Here is a 23,914-nt window from a genome sequence, read left to right as displayed (position 1 = left end):
GTATTAGCTATTATGTGGTTCAAAACTGTCACGCACTGGTGCTAATTTCCACTAGCCAATGATCTGGAATTTTTTAAATATTATGCTGAATTATATAGACAGGGCTCATAACATTCACAGATTTGACAGTGGTGTTGTGCTGGCAGACATATACTTCCATGCCACATCTAGTGGCCTCAACAGGCATATGCATAATTACACATAGTGATCCGCTGACACATCTGGTGGGATTACATAAGTTGTTGCTATCCATATATATATAATGCCTCCAAGTAATATAGTAAGCCTTCTTCAGACTGAAAAAGATACCCATGATGGTGTTTCTGGTGCACAAAAGCCTACTTTATTGCTGCTTAGAGGAAGATTAGGTTATCAATAGTGAATTGATATCTCCTGACTTTGTACTATATGTATCTGAGAACTCAAAAAGATACTAGTTTGTCATTTGATCCAATGTCCTATGAAGCTTGCAAGGACAACACTTGGCTATCAAATATAACAATATTATGAAAAGTATAACTGGTATTCACCATATGGTAGACATATCGAGTCATAGGCACAATAAAAAGACTGTCAGAAAGTGAGCTTTCAGCCAACAATGCCTTCATCAGAAATAGACACCCCCCCCCCCCACACACACACACACACACAAATACAAAACACACTTGTTCCATTTCATCCTAGATTTTCTATTGTTTGACTAGGTTATCAAATATTAGACAACTAATGATTTTCCAGGCTTCAGAAGAGGGATCAGAATAGTTTCCTTCCATGATAAAGGAAACTGTCCTGTTTTCTGGATACAGTTGAACAATGAGTGGAGGCTCTCTTATTTTCCCTGTGAGGTGAGAGAACATGGTTTAATGCATCTTATTGTGACTGGGAGCCACATCTTCAATCAAGAACCATGACAAATCCAGATTCCACATGAAAAACAACCTTTGCAGCATTATTCATTGTTGTGATGTTTCTGTGGTGATGGAATGGTTGTTAGGGACACAATAGTGATTACTTCTCAAAAATATTTGGTTATTGTCTGAGCTATGTCCTCTAGTCGTGGCTGGAGACTTTTATTGCGTGTCATCCCTGTAATGAGGCACCATTCACAAATCCTTCTGATGGTCTCCCTCACTACCATGCACTTTTTTGAATGACTGACTGTCAATTCTTTCATCCTCTATTAAGAGGCACCCACTTAAAATCATCACTACCAAATGCAGCTTTAATGCAGTTAATTGGTGTCTGAACCTCTGCACAGTCACATGCCTGTTCCTGATGCAGAGTGGTCCTCCTCACTCCACTGAGGGACAGGCAGTCTTAGTTGATGGCCCCTTAAAATTGGAATGGATGCATCATTGCTTGCTGGATCACTGTCATAATGCGACTTTTGTATGGTACCATGATGTTGAAACATGGCCAGTGGACTATACAGTCTCACAATAGCCTTGTTGGGCATCCATTTCAGGCACTTTCTTTGGGCATCACTTAATCTGTTCAGTGTATTCTGATTGGGAAGTAGTCACTCGAAAGCACATCACTGACCACTTTCCACTTAGTAACATCTATAAGAGCCGGCCGGAGTGGCCGTGCGGTTCTAGGCACTACTGATACGGTTGCAGGTTCCAATCCTGCCTCGGGCATGGATGTGTGTGATGTCCTTAGGTTAGTCAGGTCTAATTAGTTCTGGGTGACTGATGACCTCAGAAGTTAAGTCACATAGAGCTCAGAGCCATTTGAACCATTTTTGAACATCTATAAGGGCTATGAATCATATTGAAAGATTTATAGTGGAGAATAATGTCATGGCACAGCTCAAGACATACCCTCTATTGAGGAGGTGTATTTCTATGACACTGACACTGTCAACAGAGTGACCTCTTTGGAAGTAGCAGAGCTCAACAACACATTGTGTGCATTAAAATGTGAAGGATGGGGCAACTGTACAGTGATATTGCTCAAAGTCTTGTTGTTTATAGCTTCACTAGGTTTCAGGTTGGTATTCAGGGGAGTGGTGAGCAACAGTATTCATTATCGGCCAATATGGCTACCAGCTACACTCGCTCACTTCACTGAAGGCAGAATTCTATGTTGTTGAATTCAATAATGCTTCCAGTGCCACATTTTCTTATGTTTTATGTTATTTTTTAAATGAATTCTGTGAATATGGGAGACTGCTGCATCCACATACTCAAAGACAGCTGTGGTAAGTTGACACAACACAACTTGAATCAGCAGAACGGAATGTGAAACAAAGTGTGAAAAACATTTTAATACCTGTTTGATCAGTACACTCTTCCATAAAAATGGCTACTGCATCCTTTGCCAAATCAACTGCCTTCTTTATGAGGTCAATGCTTTCTTCCTCAGTAAGCCCCAAATATTTCATAAAACCACCAATGCTTGCCTGGTATGTGTTTGTAGTTATGATCTGTGCTCCAGCTAAACAAGGAAGGATTTGTTTTAAAATTAAAATTTTGATGAGTAACTAGGGAAAATGTGTAAGTATTGTATATGTAATAACTTGAGGATCCATGCATTATTCAGACATTTTAGGAACTTATTATATTAAACAAACAAATTAAATATTGAATAATTTTCCAACACAAAAAAATTATTAAGATAAAACCTCTGAGAAAGTCGCAGTGTGTCATAACAACAGCTTCTGGGTCTGTTTTCAAAAATGCTGAACTCCATAAAGGGTTTCCATCAACGGGAGCAGAGACATGAGTGCTGAGCTGAGTTGCAAACCCGCCATCTAATACCTTCACTCTTTCCTTGTCTGAAGACATCTCTGAAACAATTAGACAAAAATTATGCATGATCAGTAACATTCATAAAATGATCATATTTTTATGAAGGAAAATAAATAATTACTTTCTTTTATGATACAAATGTAAATAAGAAAAATCCTTAAATGAAAAAAATATATGGTACAGAATACAGTGTGTGCAAAGTTCATTGTACAATAAACTTACAACCAATTTCCATAGAAATGCCACTGACGAGCACACATTATATCTCATGATTAGCGATTTATGCACATACACATATTCCATCTTGGTTTTTTGGTTAAATTCTAGTGTCAGGTTTGTGCAATGATGTCATGCCTGAGGCAAGCACACCACATACAGGAAATCTTTGAAAGCAACACATGCTATTCATAAACAAAGGGGCTTAGCATGCATTAAAATTACAAGCAGAGTTCATGTGATTATTTACTTATCCATTAATTGTATCAAAATGAAATGAAGATATTGAGAGAGAGAGAGAGAGAGAGAGAGAGAGAGAGAGAGAGAGAGAGAGAGAGAGAGAGAGAGAGAGATAAATATACATGTCTGAAATAAATTATTGTCATAATTTACTTAATCAAGAAAAGCACAGAGAACACAGAGAATCTTCATATTCAATTACAGTATAGAGCCTGATGAAGTCATAACATTATGAAATAGCATAAATTTTTAATAATAATTACTGAGTGTAATAGGACTACAATGGAAATGTGGGGGTTATGAGTGGGTAGATCCCAAAATGTGACAATGGGAAAACGAAATAAATAGTGTCATATATGAAACATTAGCATAAAATGTGGAAAAACTGGGATAGAAATTCTTTTTTTAAAAAAAGCCAGTTCACAAGTTACAAAAATTCACAAAAAGTAATAAATATAGTAATGGTAACTACACTTGAATTACATACATTAATTCTAGTTACTGATCCCAATATTCATTGCCTTTTTGAGTTACTTCAGAGAGCAGTCACAAGTGCATAAATCCTATCACATTTCAGTGAACACACTTTACAATCTCTGAACTACTGTGAAAAAGTAGAAAATTGATCTACGGAATGGTTGGAATCAGTCACTGGAATTAATTAGCTAAATTCTAGTTTCAAATTCCAATATCCGTTATTTGCTCACACTAATTCAGAGAGACATGTAATGAACTATTGATTGGTTGGAATTGGTAACTAGAATTGACCTATATAGCTTAACTCCAGTTGCTAATTTCAATCATTCCATGATAAATAATTATGAGTACTTTTGGAGTAGGTGTGTGGACTGGCTTTTCATAGTATTTCTACATTTACTACTGCATGTAGTGAGTGAATGCAAAAAAATAAGAAACCAGTGAGTCACTAAACGAAATTGTAGTAACTGAATTGAAAATTTGTTAGTTATCACATTTTTCAATTAGTAGAAAGAGAGACACCATACAGTGAAACACTTGATGATGTAAGAATCCAAACCAAATAACATAACACACATTAACAGGAAGTGGAGTTGATAGTTAATAGATACCACAAATGGAAATTATAAAATAATGCATGCTAAATGCTTACTAAAAATGCAAAATGTATATTGGAACTGATAACTAGAATTATGCTATATAGGTAAATTATAGTTATCAATTCCATGGTTCATTATTTACGCTATTTCACATTAGAGGTATGCAGTTCATTATTTCCACTATTTCACATTAGAGGTATGCAGTGGTTTGTTATGGGATTTCTGTTTTTGGTTTACTTTCTGAACCACCATTGTAGCAGTAGGTGTATACTGCACATTCTCTGAGAATTCTGATATATATGGTATAGCTTTTACTGTCAGTTATTATGTGTCATTATCATTACTTATGTATTGCTAAGTCATCAAGATTTAACTGTATGGTATCTTTTCTGTACTACTGTGGGAGTGCAATAAATATGAAACCTGCATTGGTCAATTCTAGTTGTCAATTTAACACATTTTTGCAGTAGTACCATAAATCCTTAACGAATTACCATTCCATACTTAGTGACAGTGAAATAACAAAGGAATGTGGTATTGACAGAGTGACATCACATATGAAAATTCTAAAAAAATGCACTGAACAAATATACTGGTTCATTAATGTTAGCATTTTTACAGAAGGCATGAGCAGTGGTTTCATTTAATACCTTGAAACCTACCCATACCTAATTAACAAACCACATCTTGTACATTTCACTGACCATTCTCATAAATTCTTGGTACACACAATATTCATTAGGAATACTTTTCATTTGCCCTCCAACAGTATTCATCCATATGGCCTGCAAAACTGAAACCTTTCCTCTCATAGCAACAGATTTTACAGCCCCCCCCCCCCCCCCCAAAAAAAAAACATCCCTCAATTGTATTCTTACATGCCCCCATCTTGTAAACTTTAAACTGGATGTTATAATTGTTAGCACCATCTAACTGCCACTAATATTGTAAAAATCTTATGCTAGTTTTATCATTAACCATTCTATAAAGCAAATTTCACTTTAAATACAACTGACTCAGCCATAATGTAAATAAATTCAATATAAAATCAGAATATTCTGAATTGCAAATACTTTCACAGATGAAGTATATCAAAAACAAACTGTGATATGAAAATAAAAAAGTATACCTTAAATTATCACTATAAGCATGTAATAGAGATATCCAGAGACAACCTAATATTCTAACAATCGGTGACATAAACAGAATGAAATCATGCATTATGTCATTGCTCAAAGCCAACGGGTAGAATATGACACTAGAACCGACCCAGTTTTTCCATTAATGTATGTACAGGTATCATGTTTTACATCAAGACATACTCTGTAACATAAGTACACTCCTGGAAATGGAAAAAAGAACGCATTGACACCGGTGTGTCAGACCCACCATACTTGCTCCGGACACTGCGAGAGGGCTGTACAAGCAATGATCACACGCACGGCACAGCGGACACACCAGGAACCGCGGTGTTGGCCGTCGAATGGCGCTAGCTGCGCAGCATTTGTGCACCGCCGCCGTCAGTGTCAGCCAGTTTGCCGTGGCATACGGAGCTCCATCGCAGTCTTTAACACTGATAGCATGCCGCGACAGCGTGGACGTGAACCGTATGTGCAGTTGACGGACTTTGAGCGAGGGCGTATAGTGGGCATGCGGGAGGCCGGGTGGACGTACCGCCGAATTGCTCAACACATGGGGCGTGAGGTCTCCACAGTACATCGATGTTGTCGCCAGTGGTCGGCGCAAGGTGCACGTGCCCGTCGACCTGGGACCGGACCGCAGCGACGCACGGATGCACGCCAAGACCGTAGGATCCTACGCAGTGCCGTAGGGGACTGCACCGCCACTTCCCAGCAAATTAGGGACACTGTTGCTCCTGGGGTATCGGCGAGGACCATTCGCAACCGTCTCCATGAAGCTGGGCTACGGTCCCGCACACCGTTAGGCCATCTTCCGCTCACGCCCCAACATCGTGCAGCCCGCCTCCAGTGGTGTCGCGACAGGCGTGAATGGAGGGACGAATGGAGACGTGTCGTCTTCAGCGATGAGAGTCGCTTCTGCCTTGGTGCCAATGATGGTCGTATGCGTGTTTGGCGCCGTGCAGGTGAGCGCCACAATCAGGACTGCATACGACCGAGGCAGACAGGGCCAACACCCGGCATCATGGTGTGGGGAGCGATCTCCTACACTGGCCGTACACCACTGGTGATCGTCGAGGGGACACTGAATAGTGCACGGTACATCCAAACCGTCATCGAACCCATCGTTCTACCATTCCTAGACCGGGAAGGGAACTTGCTTTTCCAACAGGACAATGCACGTCCGCATGTATCCCGTGCCACCCAACATGCTCTAGAAGGTGTAAGTCAACTACCCTGGCCAGCAAGATCTCCGGATCTGTCCCCCATTGAGCATGTTTGGGACTGGATGAAGCGTCGTCTCACGCGGTCTGCACGTCCAGCACGAACGCTGGTCCAACTGAGGCGCCAGGTGGAAATGGCATGGCAAGCCGTTCCACAGGACTACATCCAGCATCTCTACGATCGTCTCCATGGGAGAATAGCAGCCTGCATTGCTGCGAAAGGTGGATATACACTGTACTAGTGCCGACATTGTGCATGCTCTGTTGCCTGTGTCTATGTGCCTGTGGTTCTGTCAGTGTGATCATGTGATGTATCTGACCCCAGGAATGTGTCAATAAAGTTTCCCCTTCCTGGGACAATGAATTCACGGTGTTCTTATTTCAATTTCCAGGAGTGTATTTTAACATTATCCTATAAAATTGGAGACTTCCTTAAAATTTTGGGTCTCTGCTGGAAATGTGGAGTTTAAATGGAAGTGACATGCATTCCCACATTTTGTCCTGTAGGCCCTCTTGTTAGAGAAATCTCAGAGATATAGAATGAGTCAAGATATATGTTACCATAGGAATAATACTATGATGAATTCCTTCTGTAGTATACATCATATATCAGAAGTCCTGCGTATGTTATTTGCCAAAGGTACTTACGATACCCTACTCCACTCTCAAAAAACTGAAAATTTATGTATTACAAAAGCAGATGCACAATGAATATTTATAATCTAGCTTGACAAAGGACTTATTCCAAAAGCTAGCAAGTTATATTTCTCTTTTTTGTGTGCTTGTCAAAGACTCATTGCATCTGCTATTCAGTGAGTGGTCTCCTTTACACCTAAGTTATTTAGAAACTACCAGAACTTCCCTACTAATTTTGTGATTTGACAGCATGCATGGCTGCATCCTGACCATTTACATATTACTATGAAACACAGTGGCTTAGATGCAATAAAAATGAACACTGTTGTTTTTGTTGTATTACAAGTGGAACACAAATTTATTTACAAATTAAATTGATTTATCTACTGTACTACCTGTACTACTAGCAGTATATGGGTGAGTTTGCTAAATGGGGATCCCTAAGAGGAAACGAAGCAAAAAAGGTAATATGGACATATGACCAGAAACACACCCCAAGGAAAGGTAGAGATAAAAGATCTTTGACAGCATTGTATTTTATTGTATTTACTGGGCCTGTTGTTTACAAAAGCATCTTCTGCATAAGACACTGGACAATTCAAGTTATAAGTACACTTCTGAAAGTGATTTCCAGGCATACTTATTTAAGGTTACAATGAAACATTTTATGCATTAAGTATTTATACTTAATAAATTTAAATATTCTTCGAAGGAGTAAAAGCAGTAAATATGAATTTATAGAGATTTTCCAAAGGTTTTGACCTCAGTAATAGCTTTTATGTTTTCAGGTACAGTTTATAACTCCCACATGGAAAGTAACTTTTCTGCACAAAGATAAATTGATTTGGGTTATATGTAAATTTTTGTTTTCCTGGTAAAATGGTCATGTATATCACAGTTTTTTTGCAGTCTGCAGTCCTGAACTATTACATCTGTTTCAATGAATATAAAGGTTCCCCTAATGGATACACATGGTAATGGAATAATACCAGGTATCTTAAACAGAGGTATGCATGAGTCTCTAGGTTTGCATCCACACACGATTCTAATAACCCTTTTTTGTAATTTGAAAATGCTATTAGCTGTCTTACAGTTTCCCCAGAAAGTGAGTTGCCTCTGGATCGCAGGGTCCCGAGTTCGATTCCCAGCCAGGTTGGGGATTTTCTCTGCCCGGGGACTGGGTGTCTGTGTTGTCCTCATCATTTCATCACCATCAACATCATCATTCAAAACAGTGGGTAGATTGCACTGTGTAAAAATTGGACTGCTAAAACTTGGGACTCTGTATGGGCAGTGATGACAGTGCAGTTGACTACCCCACAAATCAGACATCATCAACACCCAGAAAATGAAACTTCCTGGCAGATTAAAACTGTGTGCCGGACTGAGACTCTAACTCAGGACCTTTGCCTTATGCGGGCAAATGCTCTACCGTCTGAGCTACGCAAGCATGACTCACATCCCGTCCTCACAGCTTCAATTCTGCCAGTACACGTCTCCTACCTTCCAAACTTCACAGAAGCTCTTCTGCAAACCTTGCAGAACTAGCGCTCTTGGAGGAAAGGATATTGCAGAGACATGGCTTAGCCACAGCCTGGGGGATGTTTCCAGAATGAGATTTTCACTCTGCAGCGGAGTGTGCGCTGATATAAAACTTCCTGGCAGATTAAAACTGTGTGCCAAACCGAGGGCTTCTGTGAAGTTTGCAAGGTAGGAGACAAGGTACTGGCAGAATTGAAGCTGTGAGGATGGGTCGTTAGTCGTGCTTGGGTAGCTCAGACGGTAGAGCACTTGGCAGCGAAAGGTAAAGGTCCCGAGTTTGAGTCTCGGTCTGGCACACAGTTTTAATCTGCCAGGAAGTTTCATATCAGTGCACACTCCACTGCAGAGTGAAAATCTCATTCTGGATCCAGAAAGTGACTCCATACTTAAGGTGAGAATGAAAGTAGGCATGGCCTGTATTCATTACTATTTTCTCACTACAGCACGATTTTAGTGAGCAAAGAAAGTAACATGTCTTGTTCAGTTCTGCATTAAGGTATTCAACACGCTTATTCCATTTAACATTGTTCTGCTGTCAAGGTCCTAAGAATGCAGTTACAGTACTGTTAGTACCTAGTTCATCATTGATAGATATGATGGGTTAAACATGTCTTTGTTTGCAGCATTGTGGAATATTAGTGCAATAGTTTTTTAAAATTATTTATTACAAGTTGATTATTCTGTGCCCAGCTGCTAAGTTGTTTTGTGACAGTGTTAACTGATTGCTGTAATTGTTCTTCACAGTCTCCTTTTAGCAGAATTGTGGTGTCATCAGTAAATATGATTGTTTTATGTACATCCACATTTAAGTTAAGATCATTTATATATAGTAGGAACAGAAGGGGTCCCATTATTGATCCTTGGGGTACAACATATTTAATTGGTTCAGAGTCTGATAATTGTGCAGATACAGTTTTTAGGTGGGTATTTGTGTGCTTGATTTTTCAAGCTTTGACAGCAGAATCTTATGGTCCACCACATCAAAAGCTTTTGAAAGGTCAATAAATACTACTATTGATTCCTGTTTCTTGCCCATCAGGCTTAATATGGAATTGGTGCACTCATAAACAGCAGTTGTCATTGACCTCTTATTCCTGAATCCATGTTGCTCATTGCATAAGATATTGTTGTTATGTACAAACTTCATAAATTTGTCATTAATAATTTTTTTTAATACTTTTGAAACACAGGAGGAAATTGTGATGGGTCTGTAGTTATTTATGTTGACTTTATTGCTTTTTTTATATACTGTAATGACTTTAGAAATTTTCAAAATATCAGAGAAAGTACCTGCCTGAAGTGAGCAGTCACTATGTGTGTAAGTATTTCACTTATGTTTGATGCACTCTTCTTCAAGATTGTTGCAAGACTGAAAGCATAGTTGGAATTTTTTAGTCCTTTTATTGCACTACCTACTTCATCTTGTGAAACAGAAATGATGGACATTGACCCTCTATAATCACTTATTTTGAATTCATTGGTTTGGGTGCTCTAGTGTAAGTCTGATGTACCGTATTTTCATGTATAAGAAGGTGTAATTAGATGAACAACGAACACTAACTTCACTTAATGAAAGTTTATTCAGCACTTGCACACACATGAGCGTGGAGCGAACTGCCTCTGGCCAGAACACATACAGTATATATACAGCTACAGAACATTCCAGTACAATGATTCTTGACGTTTGTGGATACTTCTATAATGTACTCAAATCAAGTATAGAAATTAAAATTGTACAGGCGAGGTGCTATTCAGCTTCTTCTGTGACATTGCTCCCTCCTTAAGATAACAGCATCTCGGTGTGACGTCCTGCTAGTCCGGGAACGAGTCATCGGTCCTGCATACTCCGACTCCTGATGACTGATTCTCACCCTGGTGGGGATCTTCTTAGAACTTCTTTTGCCGCTATGCTCTTCATCACATTTCCACTTGTTTCCTGTCGCTGGAGCTTCAAATTTACCCTGGATTGCAGGATCCTTATAGTGCTTCATTCGAAGGACATGGATCATATCACTGATCTTTCGTTGTCTTGTGTCGGGGTCGAAATCTTCAACTTCGTAAGTAACATCAGACAACGGTCTTACAATCTTATAAGGTCCAAAGTAGCGCCTGAGGAGCTTCTCAGGGAGACCAACCTTCCAAGATCCAGACAAGGTCACCAGGCTGGTTGACAACAGGGTGGTGGCTCACTTCATATCTTCGGCAATTATTTTCTTGAGCTTGCAGCACGCAGCGTCGAGCTAACTGCCAAGCTTCCTCAGCTCTGGTTAACACCTGTCCGATGTAGTTATTGTCCACGTCATCATGATGTAACGGAAACACAGTATCCATTGTCGTAGTCACCTCATGCCCATACACCAGGAAAATGGTGTAAATCCTGTGGTGTCTTGTTTGGTGGTGTTGTAGACAAACATCACGACAGGTAACACCTCATCCCAGTTGCTCTGCTCAACATTGACTAACACTGATAGCATGTTGGCCAAGGTCTTATTAAGGCGTTCAGTAAGCCCATTAGTTTGTGGATGGTAGGCAGTCGTCATGTGATGAGTAATGTTGCACTGATGGTTTATCTCTGTCACAAGATTCAATTGAAAAACTTTCCCTTGACCCGTAATTAATGTCCTTGGGAACTGTGTTTTAACACACTGTCTTCCACGATGAATTTGGCTACCTCGGATGCTTCGGCTGTTTTCACGGCTTTAGTAATGGTATAGAGTGGCAGATAATCAGTGCAAACAATAATCCATCTATTGCCACTAGCAGACATTGGAAATCGTCTGAGGAGGTCAATCCCAATACACTGGAAAGGCGTTTCGGCTGCTGAAATTGGTATGAGTTGGCCAGGTGGTTTCTGAGGAACTGCCTTTCTCCTCTGGCACACTCGACAGTGCGACACAGTGATGGACACTCCCAAATAAACCTGGCCAAAAAAATCTCTTGCGGATTATATCATATGTCTTAATAAATACTAAATGTCTGACCTCAGGTGTGTCATGGAATTTCTGTAGAACATCTAAGCACATGTGTTTAGGAATCACTGGTAGCCACCTCTTTCCAAACGTATCAAAGTTTTTCTTGCAAAGTAATCCATTAACTACCTTAAATTGTCCTTTCACATCCTCTTGACCGCTTTAAGGCAAACACAATTTGAGATATCTTGGTGTCCTCCTCCTGCTCAGCAGAGAGATCCTAGTGAAGTGAGACAGTCACTATCTTCATCAAAGTGTTGCACAGGGTTTCTTGAGAGACAGTCAGCATCTTGGTGTTATCTTCCACTTTTGTACACTATGGTAATTTCATACTCTTGAATACGTAGTGCCCACCTGGAGAGTTGTCCTGTTGGATCCTTAAGACCTGTCAACCAACAAAGTTAATGAAGGTCTGTAACAACTGTGAATGGCCTTCCATAGAGTCCATAGAGACTATGTCGAAATATGCACATGGCCCAGATCACAGCAAGACAGTTGAGTAGTTTCTCTCGGCTTTTGTAAGTGTCCTAGAAGCATAGGCTATAACCATCTCTTTTTCATTCGAAATTTGCACCAGAACAGCACCAATCCCATACCCGCTGGCATCTGTGTGTTGTTCTGTAGATGCTCTCTTATCATACAGACCAAGTACAGGGTCAGTCATCAGAGCTTTTCACAGCACATCAAAAGAAGCTTGTTGAGCACCACCCCAGATAAATTTAGTATCAGCTTTTAACAACTCTTTGAGTGGCCTGGCTTTGATACAAAAGCCTTTGATAAAATGACAGTAATAAGGACATAATCCAAGGAAGCTTCTCATATCTCTAATACTTTTAGGAATACGAAATTCGATTATAGATATCACCTTTTCTGGGTCTGACCACACACCGTTGTTTGACACAAAGTGTCCAAGTATTTTGATTTCTTTTACTCCAAAGAGACACTTTCTCGGATTAAGTATCAGTCCGTCTAGTTGGAGACACTTAAAAATGGCCCTCAGTCTTTTTGTATGTTCATCAAATATGTCTGAGAACACTATAATATCATCTAAATAACAAAGACACATCATCCACTTCAGGTGCCCTAAAGAAGATTAGGCATCATCCGTTCAAAAGTTGCTGGTGCATCACACAAACCAAAAGGCATTACCTTAAACTCATACAGGCCCTCAAGGGTGATTAATGCAGATTTCTCATGATCAGCCTAATCTACTTTGATATGCCAGTATCTCGAGTACATGTCCATGGTTGAGAAAAACTTAGCCCCCTTCAGACAATCTAGTGTATTGTCAGTTCGTGGAAGAGGGAAACGTCCTCTTTAGTTATCTGATTAAGCTTCCTAATTGACACAAAAGTGCCAACTGTCATCCTACTTCCTAATGAGGATCACTGGTGATGGCGATGGGCTCTGTGGAAGCTCATCATTTTCTCCATCCTTTTCTCTCCCTCGTCACGAATTAATTGACGTTCCATTGCTGACACACGGTATGCTCTCTGGCTTATTGGTTGATGATCTCCAGTGCTAATCTGGTGCTTCACTGTCAATTTGTCCAATTTGATACTCACCTATGGATTGAAGCATTCAGGGAACTCTTGAAGAATGGCAAGTAGCTTTTTCTGTAGTGAGATCTGGTGATAGTCAAGCTAGAAGATCTTGTCTCATAGTGGTAGCACTAATTTCACCCACAGACTAGGTATGGGAGTTTTCTGACGCTTAGCTGTTCTTCAGTTAATGGCTCAGCACTTGCTATACACATGAGTCTTGGAAGGATCTGTGGTTCTCATCAACAGTTAACTATCCACATGTCACCAAATCCATTCTTAAATGAGACAACAGAGGCTGGGATGACCAAGTTACTCTTCAGTGGTATGCTTTTCTTACTTTCCACTACAAGATCCATGGGTTGATGCATGGCATGACATGTGATAGTTACCTTTCTAGCGCTGACTGCAGGAATGATCACTTCATCCAGCACATGTAGCCTCCACACACTCGGATGCACATATTCCTGTCCATAATATCTCATCTCATCTAGCATAATCTTCGAGTGACCACAATCTATAATTGCCTGAGAAACTTTCAAAAGGTCCCATCCGAGAATGACATCATGACTACACTCTTGTAAGATGATGAATTGTAAGGGCTGTGTATGGCCACTTATACCCACACAAATGGTACATCTTCCTGTAGGTTTTACGTATTTCCCATAAGCCATCTTCAGCAGAGATGTTTTGTTGTTGACAAATACGGTTTTCTGCAACTGGCAATGGTACTTCTCTGAAATGACTGAATATGATGCTCCAGAGTCCACAAGAGGTTGGGATGGTCAGCCATCCATGAGGATGTCATTTGCTGTCATTTTTGTAGTGATTGACGGCAGCCTCACCTCCAACAAATGTCACACCCTTTAGTTTTCCAGGTTATGGCGGCTAGGTGATCGGCTGGAGCTTCTAAACAGTGATGGAGACCTTGTTCAGTGTGTTGGGGAGCGTCCTCTCCAGTGGCTGGCTTGCGGCGATGGCGACCTACATCGTCCTGCACCCACATCTTCTTGGTCATCTCCGTTGTCCCGGAGTTGGTGTCGGCTAAGATCGGTCTGCTGTCTTCTGGCATGGGCATCATCAAATATCTGACACCTTTCTCGACAACAGCGCACCACATGTCCCGGTTGTCCACAGTGGAAACATACTGGTTGGTTATCCTGGGTCCTCCAGGTGCCAGTCTTCCTTGGTGCCCAAACAGGTTCCTCATGTGACATTGTAGGAATGTAACTCTGCCTGGGTCTCGACTTTTTCACTGTTTTAAAGGGAAATGAAGGACGAGAGATTGGGTTCAATGTCTGTTCCGCTTCCTCCCTTATGACCTCTTGAAGCGTCTCAGTTTTTGGCTCACCGAGCAATCCAAGTGCCTTCTGAACTTCATCTCTCACTATCTGACGAAGAACACTTGTGAAATCAGTTGCTTCCTCCATCACAGACATCAATACATTTGGAAGCTGTTCAAACTTCTTGTGTGTAATTCTTTTTAGATGCATTGTCTCGATATACTGGCACCATTATATGAAGTTGTCTGCTGTTGAAACTTCCTTCAGGAGTAGAGCTTGATACATGTCCTCAGCAACACCCTTCATGAGATGTGCAACCTTGTCTTCCTCCTTCATTCTAGGATCCACTATTTTACACAGTTCCAAGATGTCTTGAATGTAGGATGCTGTAGTTTCTCCTGGACACTGTGCCCTGCACTTTAATTTATCTTCAGCCTTCCACTTCTGTTGTCGTGTGTCACTGAAATACTTCCTAGCTTGTGAACTTCTCCTCGTTTTTCTTATACCATTGCTAGGCAGTACCCTCCAAGTAGAAAAATATGTTAGCCGAACACACAGTGTCATCCCATTTGTTGAATTTGGCTATACGCTCATGTACCTTCTGCCACTTGCTCAAATCTTGGCCATCATCACCAGAGAAGCCGGAAGAATGTCTCATGTGGTGGCACACAGTTGCTGTCATTGTAGCATCCTCTCCTCCTTCTGTCTCTAATAGACTGCGATCTGTTGAATATGGCTCGAACTCTGGTTTCCCACCACGTAAATGGTGGCTCTGTCGCCTGATGGGGGCCACTGTGTCGCTGATAATGTGCCCTATCACAAGTTCCAATACCCGGTGCCTTCACCAGAATAATGTCATGTAGAAGAAGGTGTAATTAGATGAATGACGAGCACTAACTTCACTTAACAAAGGTTTAGTCAGCACTTGCACATAGAAGAGCATGGAGCGAACTGCCTCTGGACAGAACACATACAGTAGATATACAGCTACAGAACATTCCAGTACAATGACTCTTGAGAATTTGTGGATACTTTTACAATGTACTCGAACCAAATATACAGTCCAGGTGAGTTTCGAACTCACGACCCTCCATGCAATAGTTTAGTATCATAACCACTACACCACAGTGCTATTCAGTTTCTTGTGCGACAATATTTTGGCAACAACTGTGAAGCATTTGTTAAAAATGTTGTTTGCTTTTAAGGGGTTTGCCACTTTTTAATTGTTTGTGATAGTATTACATTTTTGCCGGATGGGCTGTGTTCACCAGAGTCTTTTTTATGACACTCCACATAGCCTTCCCTTCATTATCTGAATTATAAATGTATCAGTCATTATTTTTGCTGCTCTTATTACTTTTCTTAGTATTTTGGAGTATTTTTTATAGTATACATGTATTTCAAGTGAGGAATTTTTGATTTACATTTTCTTTTCTGGCATGAAATCCTTATTTCCCTGGTGAGCAAGCTGTTTGTTCTAGAATTCCCCCTTATGGTAACAGTTTTCAGTGGGAAGGCAATCTGAAAGAAATAGGTTAGTGTATCAATGAAAATGTTGAATTTTTCATTGATATCATTAATTTTGTAAACCTGTGACCATTTTTCTTTCTGTAATAAGTTGTTGAAGTACTTTACATTATCCTGATTATTCCTTTTACTTGTGGTTCTACAGACATGTTGTTAATAATACTGCCTTTCATTTTTAAGTTTAACATTTAAGCAAGATGGTCACTAAATCCTGCACTGAAAATTTTTAGTGAAGTATTGTGTAAAATTTTCTTGACTAGAAATTTATCGAAAGCTGTTTTATAAGTTTCCGTCACTTGGGTAGCAGCTTTTACTTCAGCCATAAAACAATAGGATGTTGCAAGGTTAAAAAAGGCCTCTGTTTCTACAATTTATGAGGAAATGAATATTGAAGTCACCACAGATTATTAACTCACAACACATTTTATTTGCTTTATTTAGAAATATTTCCATTTTGTCTACAAAAAGTTGAAAATTTCCAGATGGTGAGCAGTAAACTGTAGCAATAACTATGTTGAACAGAATAATTTTTATAGCTACAGTTACATAATCCTTTTCAACATTTGTTCTGGTTAAGTCAGATCATTAGGGACAGAGCACAAGATTGGTATGACTCAAGGGTGGGGAAGAAAATCAGCCATGCCCTTCCAAAGGAACCATCCCTGCATTTGCCTGGAGTGACTTAGAGAAATCATGGAAAACCTAAATCTGGATGGTCAGACACAGATCTGAACCACCATTCTCCAGAATGTGTCGAGTGTGCTTGTCACTGTGCCACCTTGCTCAGTTGGAGAGTGCTCCATGATATGATGGCTTTTAATGTAAATGTCTGTTTTTCCTTTGGTACTACTTGTGGCTGTCTCTGCTGGCCTGTATGGATGAGGATAATTTACTCTATATTCCTTTGAGGCTGTAGAAATATTTCCTTGGCTGCCTGGTGCACAACCATCACTTTGTAGGTAGGTGTGGACAATATACCATTTATTAATTTGCATATGCATTTTCTAATACAGGAATTAGTGCTAACTTCAAAGGTCTCTGTCTGTGTAAAGGCATTATTTTTAGTCAACTTTCTCCCAGAGCTGCAGTAATGGAGGTTGCCACGCTCGAAGCAAGCAACTTAGCAAGCTAAGAGGCACATCTGGTTCCCCATAGGTTGCTTGCTAATGACAATCTCATGTCAGCAGTCATTATAATATTGGTACACACCTCAAAGGTCAGCATCATCCTCATGACTTGGATGGTTGGTCCAAGATCCCTAGTTCCTGTGACAAACAACATTTCATCGCAAGACCACATAGCGGTTGCAAGAGCATGTATGAAGCTTACACATATAGGAGATGGATAGCACTCACCAGTCCACAGCTCAGGGATTCCATATTCATTAGGCCCATGGCTAGCTGAGAATGTCCCAGTTCCCTGAGATGCTCGCCTTTTGACATAAACCAGGAGGAACATGTAGCTTATCGAACACCATAGACATGGTAAGTGTCTCCTCTCCCTCACCCTATCAATTTGTTTGTTCTCCAGTCTGTCATAATAATTTCCAATGTTCACCTCAGCAATTATCAATGTTATAATTTTTCTGCATTGAATTCCATTGTTGAAAGTTAGACATGGTAATACACACAGACCATAAATTTTCCTCACTGGTTGCAGAGGAAGTATAGTATTTGTATACGTTATGAGAAGCACAGCACTCCAGACAATTTTTATTCTTTTTTTTCTGTGCACCCATTCATTGTATCAAACAGTCCTATGTACAACAACTGATCAACTGGAACTGATCAACTGGTTCCACGACTTCATATTTAACTTTTTCTATTTTCTTTTCAGTGTTTTGATTATGCATTATTTCAGTTTACTCAGTTATTGAATTACAAGTGGCCTTCTGAAATTGTGTTGTTAAGTTATTCCATTTATGGCTAAAATTTATCTTCACTAGTAGCTAACATTACAATCTGACTGGCATGCCAAAGGCAGTTCATGTTATGATGCTACCTGGCTAAATAGCGTCATATTAATTCTTTCCCTGTGACAGCTAATGAATGTGACTCAATTTACCATTCACTATTCTGACTCTCCTTATTTAAGGTCAAATATGAGAAGGATTTTTGAAAAATGAAATGTCACTGTTACAAGTGATGCACTCTGATGTTTATTCACAGTGACAATCCTAGTAAGTTCATCTGACATATCAATAATCATTGTCATTCCATTCCACACTAAAATCTATCACTTCTGTGAACACACTCATACTGAACTGTTGGAAATTGCTTCAACTCCCTTCCCAGTCATGTGTAACACAGTGGGCCAATAATCCGTTATTGTTAATCAAAGATCTGTGGAAATGATGTGCTACCTACCAGGGAAGCAAATAACTGAAAATATAAAATAAAAAGTGACATAAAAACTTCCACAAACTTAACATGTGAGGGTAAAAAAGGTACATCCTTTAGAGGTTTTCAATTATCTCAGGATTTATTGTTGCAACAGTGTAGGTGGAACACATGAAATGATTACATTTGCACATCAATAGAACAAACTGTTTCGAGGTAGCAGCTATCGACCCATGCTGAAATGCCCATAGACATACATGATGCAACCTCCATGGACAGCATGCAGGTGCAGACTCTTGGGATCCAGTTGATTGTAGAAATGGTGAATACTGTCCTGGGATACTTTATTCCACATCTGATTGATCTGTTCACATAGTTCTGTAAGAGTTGTTGGTTGAAAAGTCGCACGAGTGACTTATCGTTCCATCATATCCCACACATGCTCAATTAGAGACAAGCCCAGACATAGTGCTGGCCAGTGTATCTCCGTGGCATCGTTGTCTGCTGGCCAGGAAAATTGCTGCACATCTTGCACAGTGAATTGAGTTTCACAGACAGCATTATCCTGTTGGAACAACATATCAACTTCCTGTTGCAAGAATGACAAAAGAATGGGTTTAACAACATTCTGCCAGTACCGAATGCTGGTTAGTATCCCCTCCAGAACCACCGTAGGTGAACGAGAGTTGTAGCTTATGAGACCCCAGACCATAAGATCTGAGGTGGGGCAGTGGGTCTTGGATGAATGCACTCTATGAGACAGTGCTCACCAGGTCTACACTACTGTGCAAACAACCTTCACTTGTGTGCACACAGAGTCTGCTTTCATGGCTGAAGACCATGGCACATCATTCCATCTTCCAACTGATCCTCTGACGGCACCAATTGAACCCTGCACATCAATGCTGTGGCATGAATGGAAGATGGACTACAGGTCTGCATGCCTGTAGTCCAACTGCTAATAATTGGTTCACAACTGTTCATATTGACATATCTGGGCTCACAAGCCCTCTTATCTGTGCTGTGGTAACTGAACAATCTGCCACTGATGCCCTTACAATATGATGATCCTTACAGGTGCCTACGCTGTGTGGATATCCAGAACCTCATCTACAGGAGTGAGAATGTTCACAAGACCACTGATACCAACATCATTGCACAACTGACACAGTATGTCCAACTTGTGTGGCAATTCTCCAAAAGGACCATCCTGCCACTCAGAAGGCCACAATATGATCCCTTATAAGCTCGCACAGTTGGTGCAGGAACCACAAGTGCGTGGTTGTGTGCTTGCTTCACATATTTGCACCACAATGAGTTTTGTAGCTGTAAGCATTCCCTATTAAAGGGTAGTCATAGATGAAGCTTTGGTAACTATGTCACTATGTTATCTGTTGATCGATGACATTGAAACCATTATCAGTACATCTACTATCCCTCAGGTGGCATATGCCATTATCTGATCAAAATCAACAGTCTTTTCAGCTGTACTATTTTTTTTTTCCTGCAGTGTATATTTCTCCTCCTTTTTCCCCAATACAGAGATCTGAAACTGAGAATGGTTTTGGTGATACACAGCCTCTTTGACTCCTCTTTCAGTTTTGAATTTATCACTTTGTTGATAGAGTATAATTGAAAACCAAACAATTTACTTTTATATCCTTCAGTATACATAGGCTGAATCAAGGTCTCATTTTGCAAGAGCTGTTATTACAGAATTAATTGAAAACTGACTCAAATGTTTTCACAAAATCTATGAATCCATGGCAAAGCAGAATTCATTTTCATGTCTCCATATTCATTCACAGTTGGAAATACTCCATTAAGCTATACCAACTTCCAAAACCAGCTTGTGCCTTAGTTTAATTAAAATTCAATGATTTTTCATGTTGTTGGTGACAATTTTAATGAACACTTTGCACATTATAGAGACATGTATGGGCTGAAGTAAATCCCCAAGCAATTCAGTCCCATACCTTGGCCCACTCATTCCCAGACCTCAGACCATTAGGCTTTTGCTTATGGGGACATTTCACATATTTGTGTATGCCACACCAATCACTCAGCAGGTACAACAACAACAACTGGGTATACTTCAAAGGGTGTGTCAATCTTTATGCCAGAGGACAGAGGGGTGCATCATCATCATCATCATCAATGGATGCCAAGTTGAATACTTCCTGTAAACATTGGTTTCACAGAAAGTATGCATTTCTGGACGCATGTTTATTGGACTTATTTTTCTTGTTTCGACACTTATTTTGAACACCCCATACACATCAGTAACCTCCTGTTAGTCTTCAATACTGGTCCCACAATCTTGAATAACAGTCTAAGATGGGATGCGAAAGCGTGTTTTTAAAGCCATTTCTTTTGTCCACTGACTGCACTTTCTGAGTGTTGTACCAGTAAATCAAAGTCTGACATCTTCTTTACCTAGTGCTAAGCATATGTGATCATTCCATTTCATTTTGGAACAAATAATGGCACTCTGGTATTTGTGACAGGCCGATTCCAATTGTGATTCATTGCTTGCAGTCATAGCATACCACTTTTGTGTGTTTTGTGGTGTGCAAAATTTTACATGTCTAAACATTTATAGCACATTGCAAATCATTTCAATACTTTCAAATCCTGTCAAGATTTCACTGAATATTTGTGCAGATTTTATAAGATAGTACTTCATCACTGTAGCTAATTGCACAATCTGCAAAGGGCTGAGTTCACATTCAGTATTATCCATTGCGTCATTAACATACAGCATGAGCGGTAAGGGTACCAACACACTGAAGATACTTTTTTGATTTTACAACTCTGGTTCTGTAAGACCAAACTGAGGAGCAAATCTCAATTGTCATGGAATGAGTCAGTGTGTGAAATTAACATCAGCAAATTAATAATAGATAAGATAAACTTTACACCAATCCTAGACAAATGACAAGCAGCTGAGTATATACTAGCATAATCAACATTACAACACAGGAATTAGCTTATCTTTTTTTTCCAGGTGATTAAATTCTACAGTTTGGATTTGAAAAAGCGAGGATTACAGCTAAGATTTTTTAATTCTTGTGGCAAATCACTGAAAATTGGTGCAGCAAAATACCGCATGCCTTTCTGCACGAATCAAGGAGGTGAGGTCCAAATTCAGATCAGATTTCTGCCTAGTTTGAACTGAGTGAAAGCAGCTAATTCTTGGGAATAAGCTTATACTGTTAATGACAAACAACATTGCAGAAAATATATATTAGGAGGGCTATGTTAGAATTCCCAAGCACCTGAACAGGGGAAACAAGAAGTTTCCAAACTTACATCACTTCTTGCTGGAACTGCCTATTTCTGAACCAAAAATATCCTTTGTGAATGGAAAAAGTTACCCCAAAATATAATCTGTATGTCATAAGTGAATGAAAAGAAGCAAAGTACCCTAATTTTCAGGTTGGACTATCACTTAAAAAAACAACTCAGGTCATAAGCGCCACAGTCACAAACTTAGAATACTAATATGAAAAAGAAAAGAAGTTAAAAGCATCTACACATTAAGCCCAATTGACTGAAGGAAAGAGAGCTAAGAACAAGAACTTCCTCTTGTAGAAAGGTCCACAAAATACACCGCAGAGAAAGTGGAGGTCCCGAACCAAAGATTAAATGCCCTTCACTATACTGCTATGAAGGATAAAAAGTAAAATTCCATTGACAGCCATGTGTTGTTCGCTAAAATGCCCGATAACTCAGATGGCAAATGCACAGTAGATTGTAAGTGGTTGAAAAAAGAGAACTTTGGTCAGGGAATGGTGAACCTTCAAAGGCTGATGCCAATGAGCACATAGTGGTGGAGGATCACTACTTATCAAATGACTGTGCCCAACATGCCACGGTAAGAGGCCTGAGAGGAGATCGGCCAAGCTGCTGGGAGAAGTTTAATTCCCCTTAACTTGTTCCCATAAAGAGAAGACCTGTGGCGATGCCAAAGTGACACCACCTGCTGACAGATCGCAAAATGGATGGAGATCATCCGAAGGAATGGAAGAGCTAGCAGGCTGAGGCAGGACTGCAGCCTTGGCAGCAGTGTCACCAGCCTTGTTTCCTTCAGACAGATGTGACCAGGAATCCACATAAGCATCACAGCAGTGCCCTCAAGAGTGGGCAAATGGAAGCTTTCTTGGACCTGTTGTAGTAAGGGATGGATTGTGTAGAGCACACAGAGAGACTGAAGGGCACTGAGAGAATCAAAGCATATGACACAGTTGAAAAACCTGTGTCGCTGGATGCACTGCAGGGCCTGATACAGGGTGAAGAGATCTGCTGTACATACTGAGCAGTTTCCGGAAGCCAATACCAAGAATAGTCAGTGCCAATAATGAAGGCACACCCAACACCTCAGTCAGTTTTGGAATCATCAGTGTATACAAAGGCGCTATTGCTAAGTCACATGCGAAGGTCGAGAAACTTACAGCAATAGATCCAATCCAGAGTAGTTTCCTTAGGAAATGAATGAAATACAAGATGAACAAGAGCTACTGCATTAAGTCAAGGTGGTGAAGGGTTCCACCCACTGGGAACTTGGCAGATAGCATGAAGTTAATCTGCCTGAGCAATAGCTGAAAGTGAACAACTGCATGGCAGACAAAAAGGCATGGGTATCTGCTGAGGAGAACATCATGCCAGTATGACCTTGGTAGTTTGGCAGCTTCTGCATAGAGACTCAACAGGTGCCATTGGCCATATTGATTCCACAATGATGGATTGTATTAAGACAGTGTAAGATACATGGATGCACAGATGAATGAACAAAACACACACAGTCTAGTTTTGAATGGACAAGGGGTCGATACAGATGGAGGAGGGTGGTCCGATCTGCTTCCTGGGAAGTACTGCTTTGGACACATGCGACACTGAGGGATCAGGCACAGCAGGTGGCCAGGCAAGACACGTGGGAGGACCAATAAATTTTTCTATCAAGCATGAGCCCCAGGAATTTCATAGTTTCAGCAAATGGATGAGTAACATGTCGAAGATGTAAAGACATTGGAAGAAATGCATTGTGCTGCCAGAAATTCATACAAACAATTTTGTCAGTGGCAAAGCAAAAGGTGTCCGACAAGACCGAACCAACACATACCTTGAAAACTCAGTCTTTTAAGAATTCCTGAAGGATGCATGGCAAGCAGCCTCAGAAGCCACATATGTATATGGTCAGAAGGACATCAGTCCTCCAGCAAGTGTCATAGGCTTTCTCTAAATCGAAAAATATGGGCATAGTCTGGTATTTCTGCAGAAACCCACCCATGACATGGACTGACAAAGAGACAAGATGGTCAACTGCAGAACGGCACATTCAAAATCCAAAATGTGCAGTAGTTAGTAGATTGTGAAATTCGAGCCACCATACCAACTAGCCATGTATAATATGTTCCATCACCTTGCAAA

The 23,914-nt window shown here is 40.3% G+C and overlaps 1 protein-coding gene across 7 annotated transcripts in view; it reads right to left on the bottom strand.

Annotated features, from left to right (window-relative positions):
- LOC124776595 (homocysteine S-methyltransferase 1-like) overlaps nucleotides 1–23,914 on the bottom strand; it is a 134,039-nt gene that overhangs the window by 82,764 nt on the left and 27,361 nt on the right. For 6 of the 7 annotated variants that reach the window (XM_047251658.1, XM_047251657.1, XM_047251656.1 and 3 more), the window contains 2 exons: nucleotides 2,627–2,791; nucleotides 2,275–2,439 (listed from right to left, as the gene is read on the bottom strand). In XM_047251658.1, the coding sequence (XP_047107614.1) occupies nucleotides 2,275–2,439; nucleotides 2,627–2,789 (328 nt within the window). In that variant the 5' untranslated portion in view covers nucleotides 2,790–2,791. The remainder of the gene's footprint in view (nucleotides 1–2,274; nucleotides 2,440–2,626; nucleotides 2,792–23,914) is intronic. The other variant, XM_047251660.1, reaches the window with a different exon arrangement.

This window comes from Schistocerca piceifrons, chromosome 2 (assembly GCF_021461385.2).
Source record: "Schistocerca piceifrons isolate TAMUIC-IGC-003096 chromosome 2, iqSchPice1.1, whole genome shotgun sequence".
In the NCBI taxonomy this organism is placed as follows: Eukaryota; Metazoa; Arthropoda; class Insecta; order Orthoptera; family Acrididae; genus Schistocerca; species Schistocerca piceifrons.
Note: the sequence above shows the minus strand (reverse complement) of the source record. Positions and strands in the feature narration are given on the sequence as shown.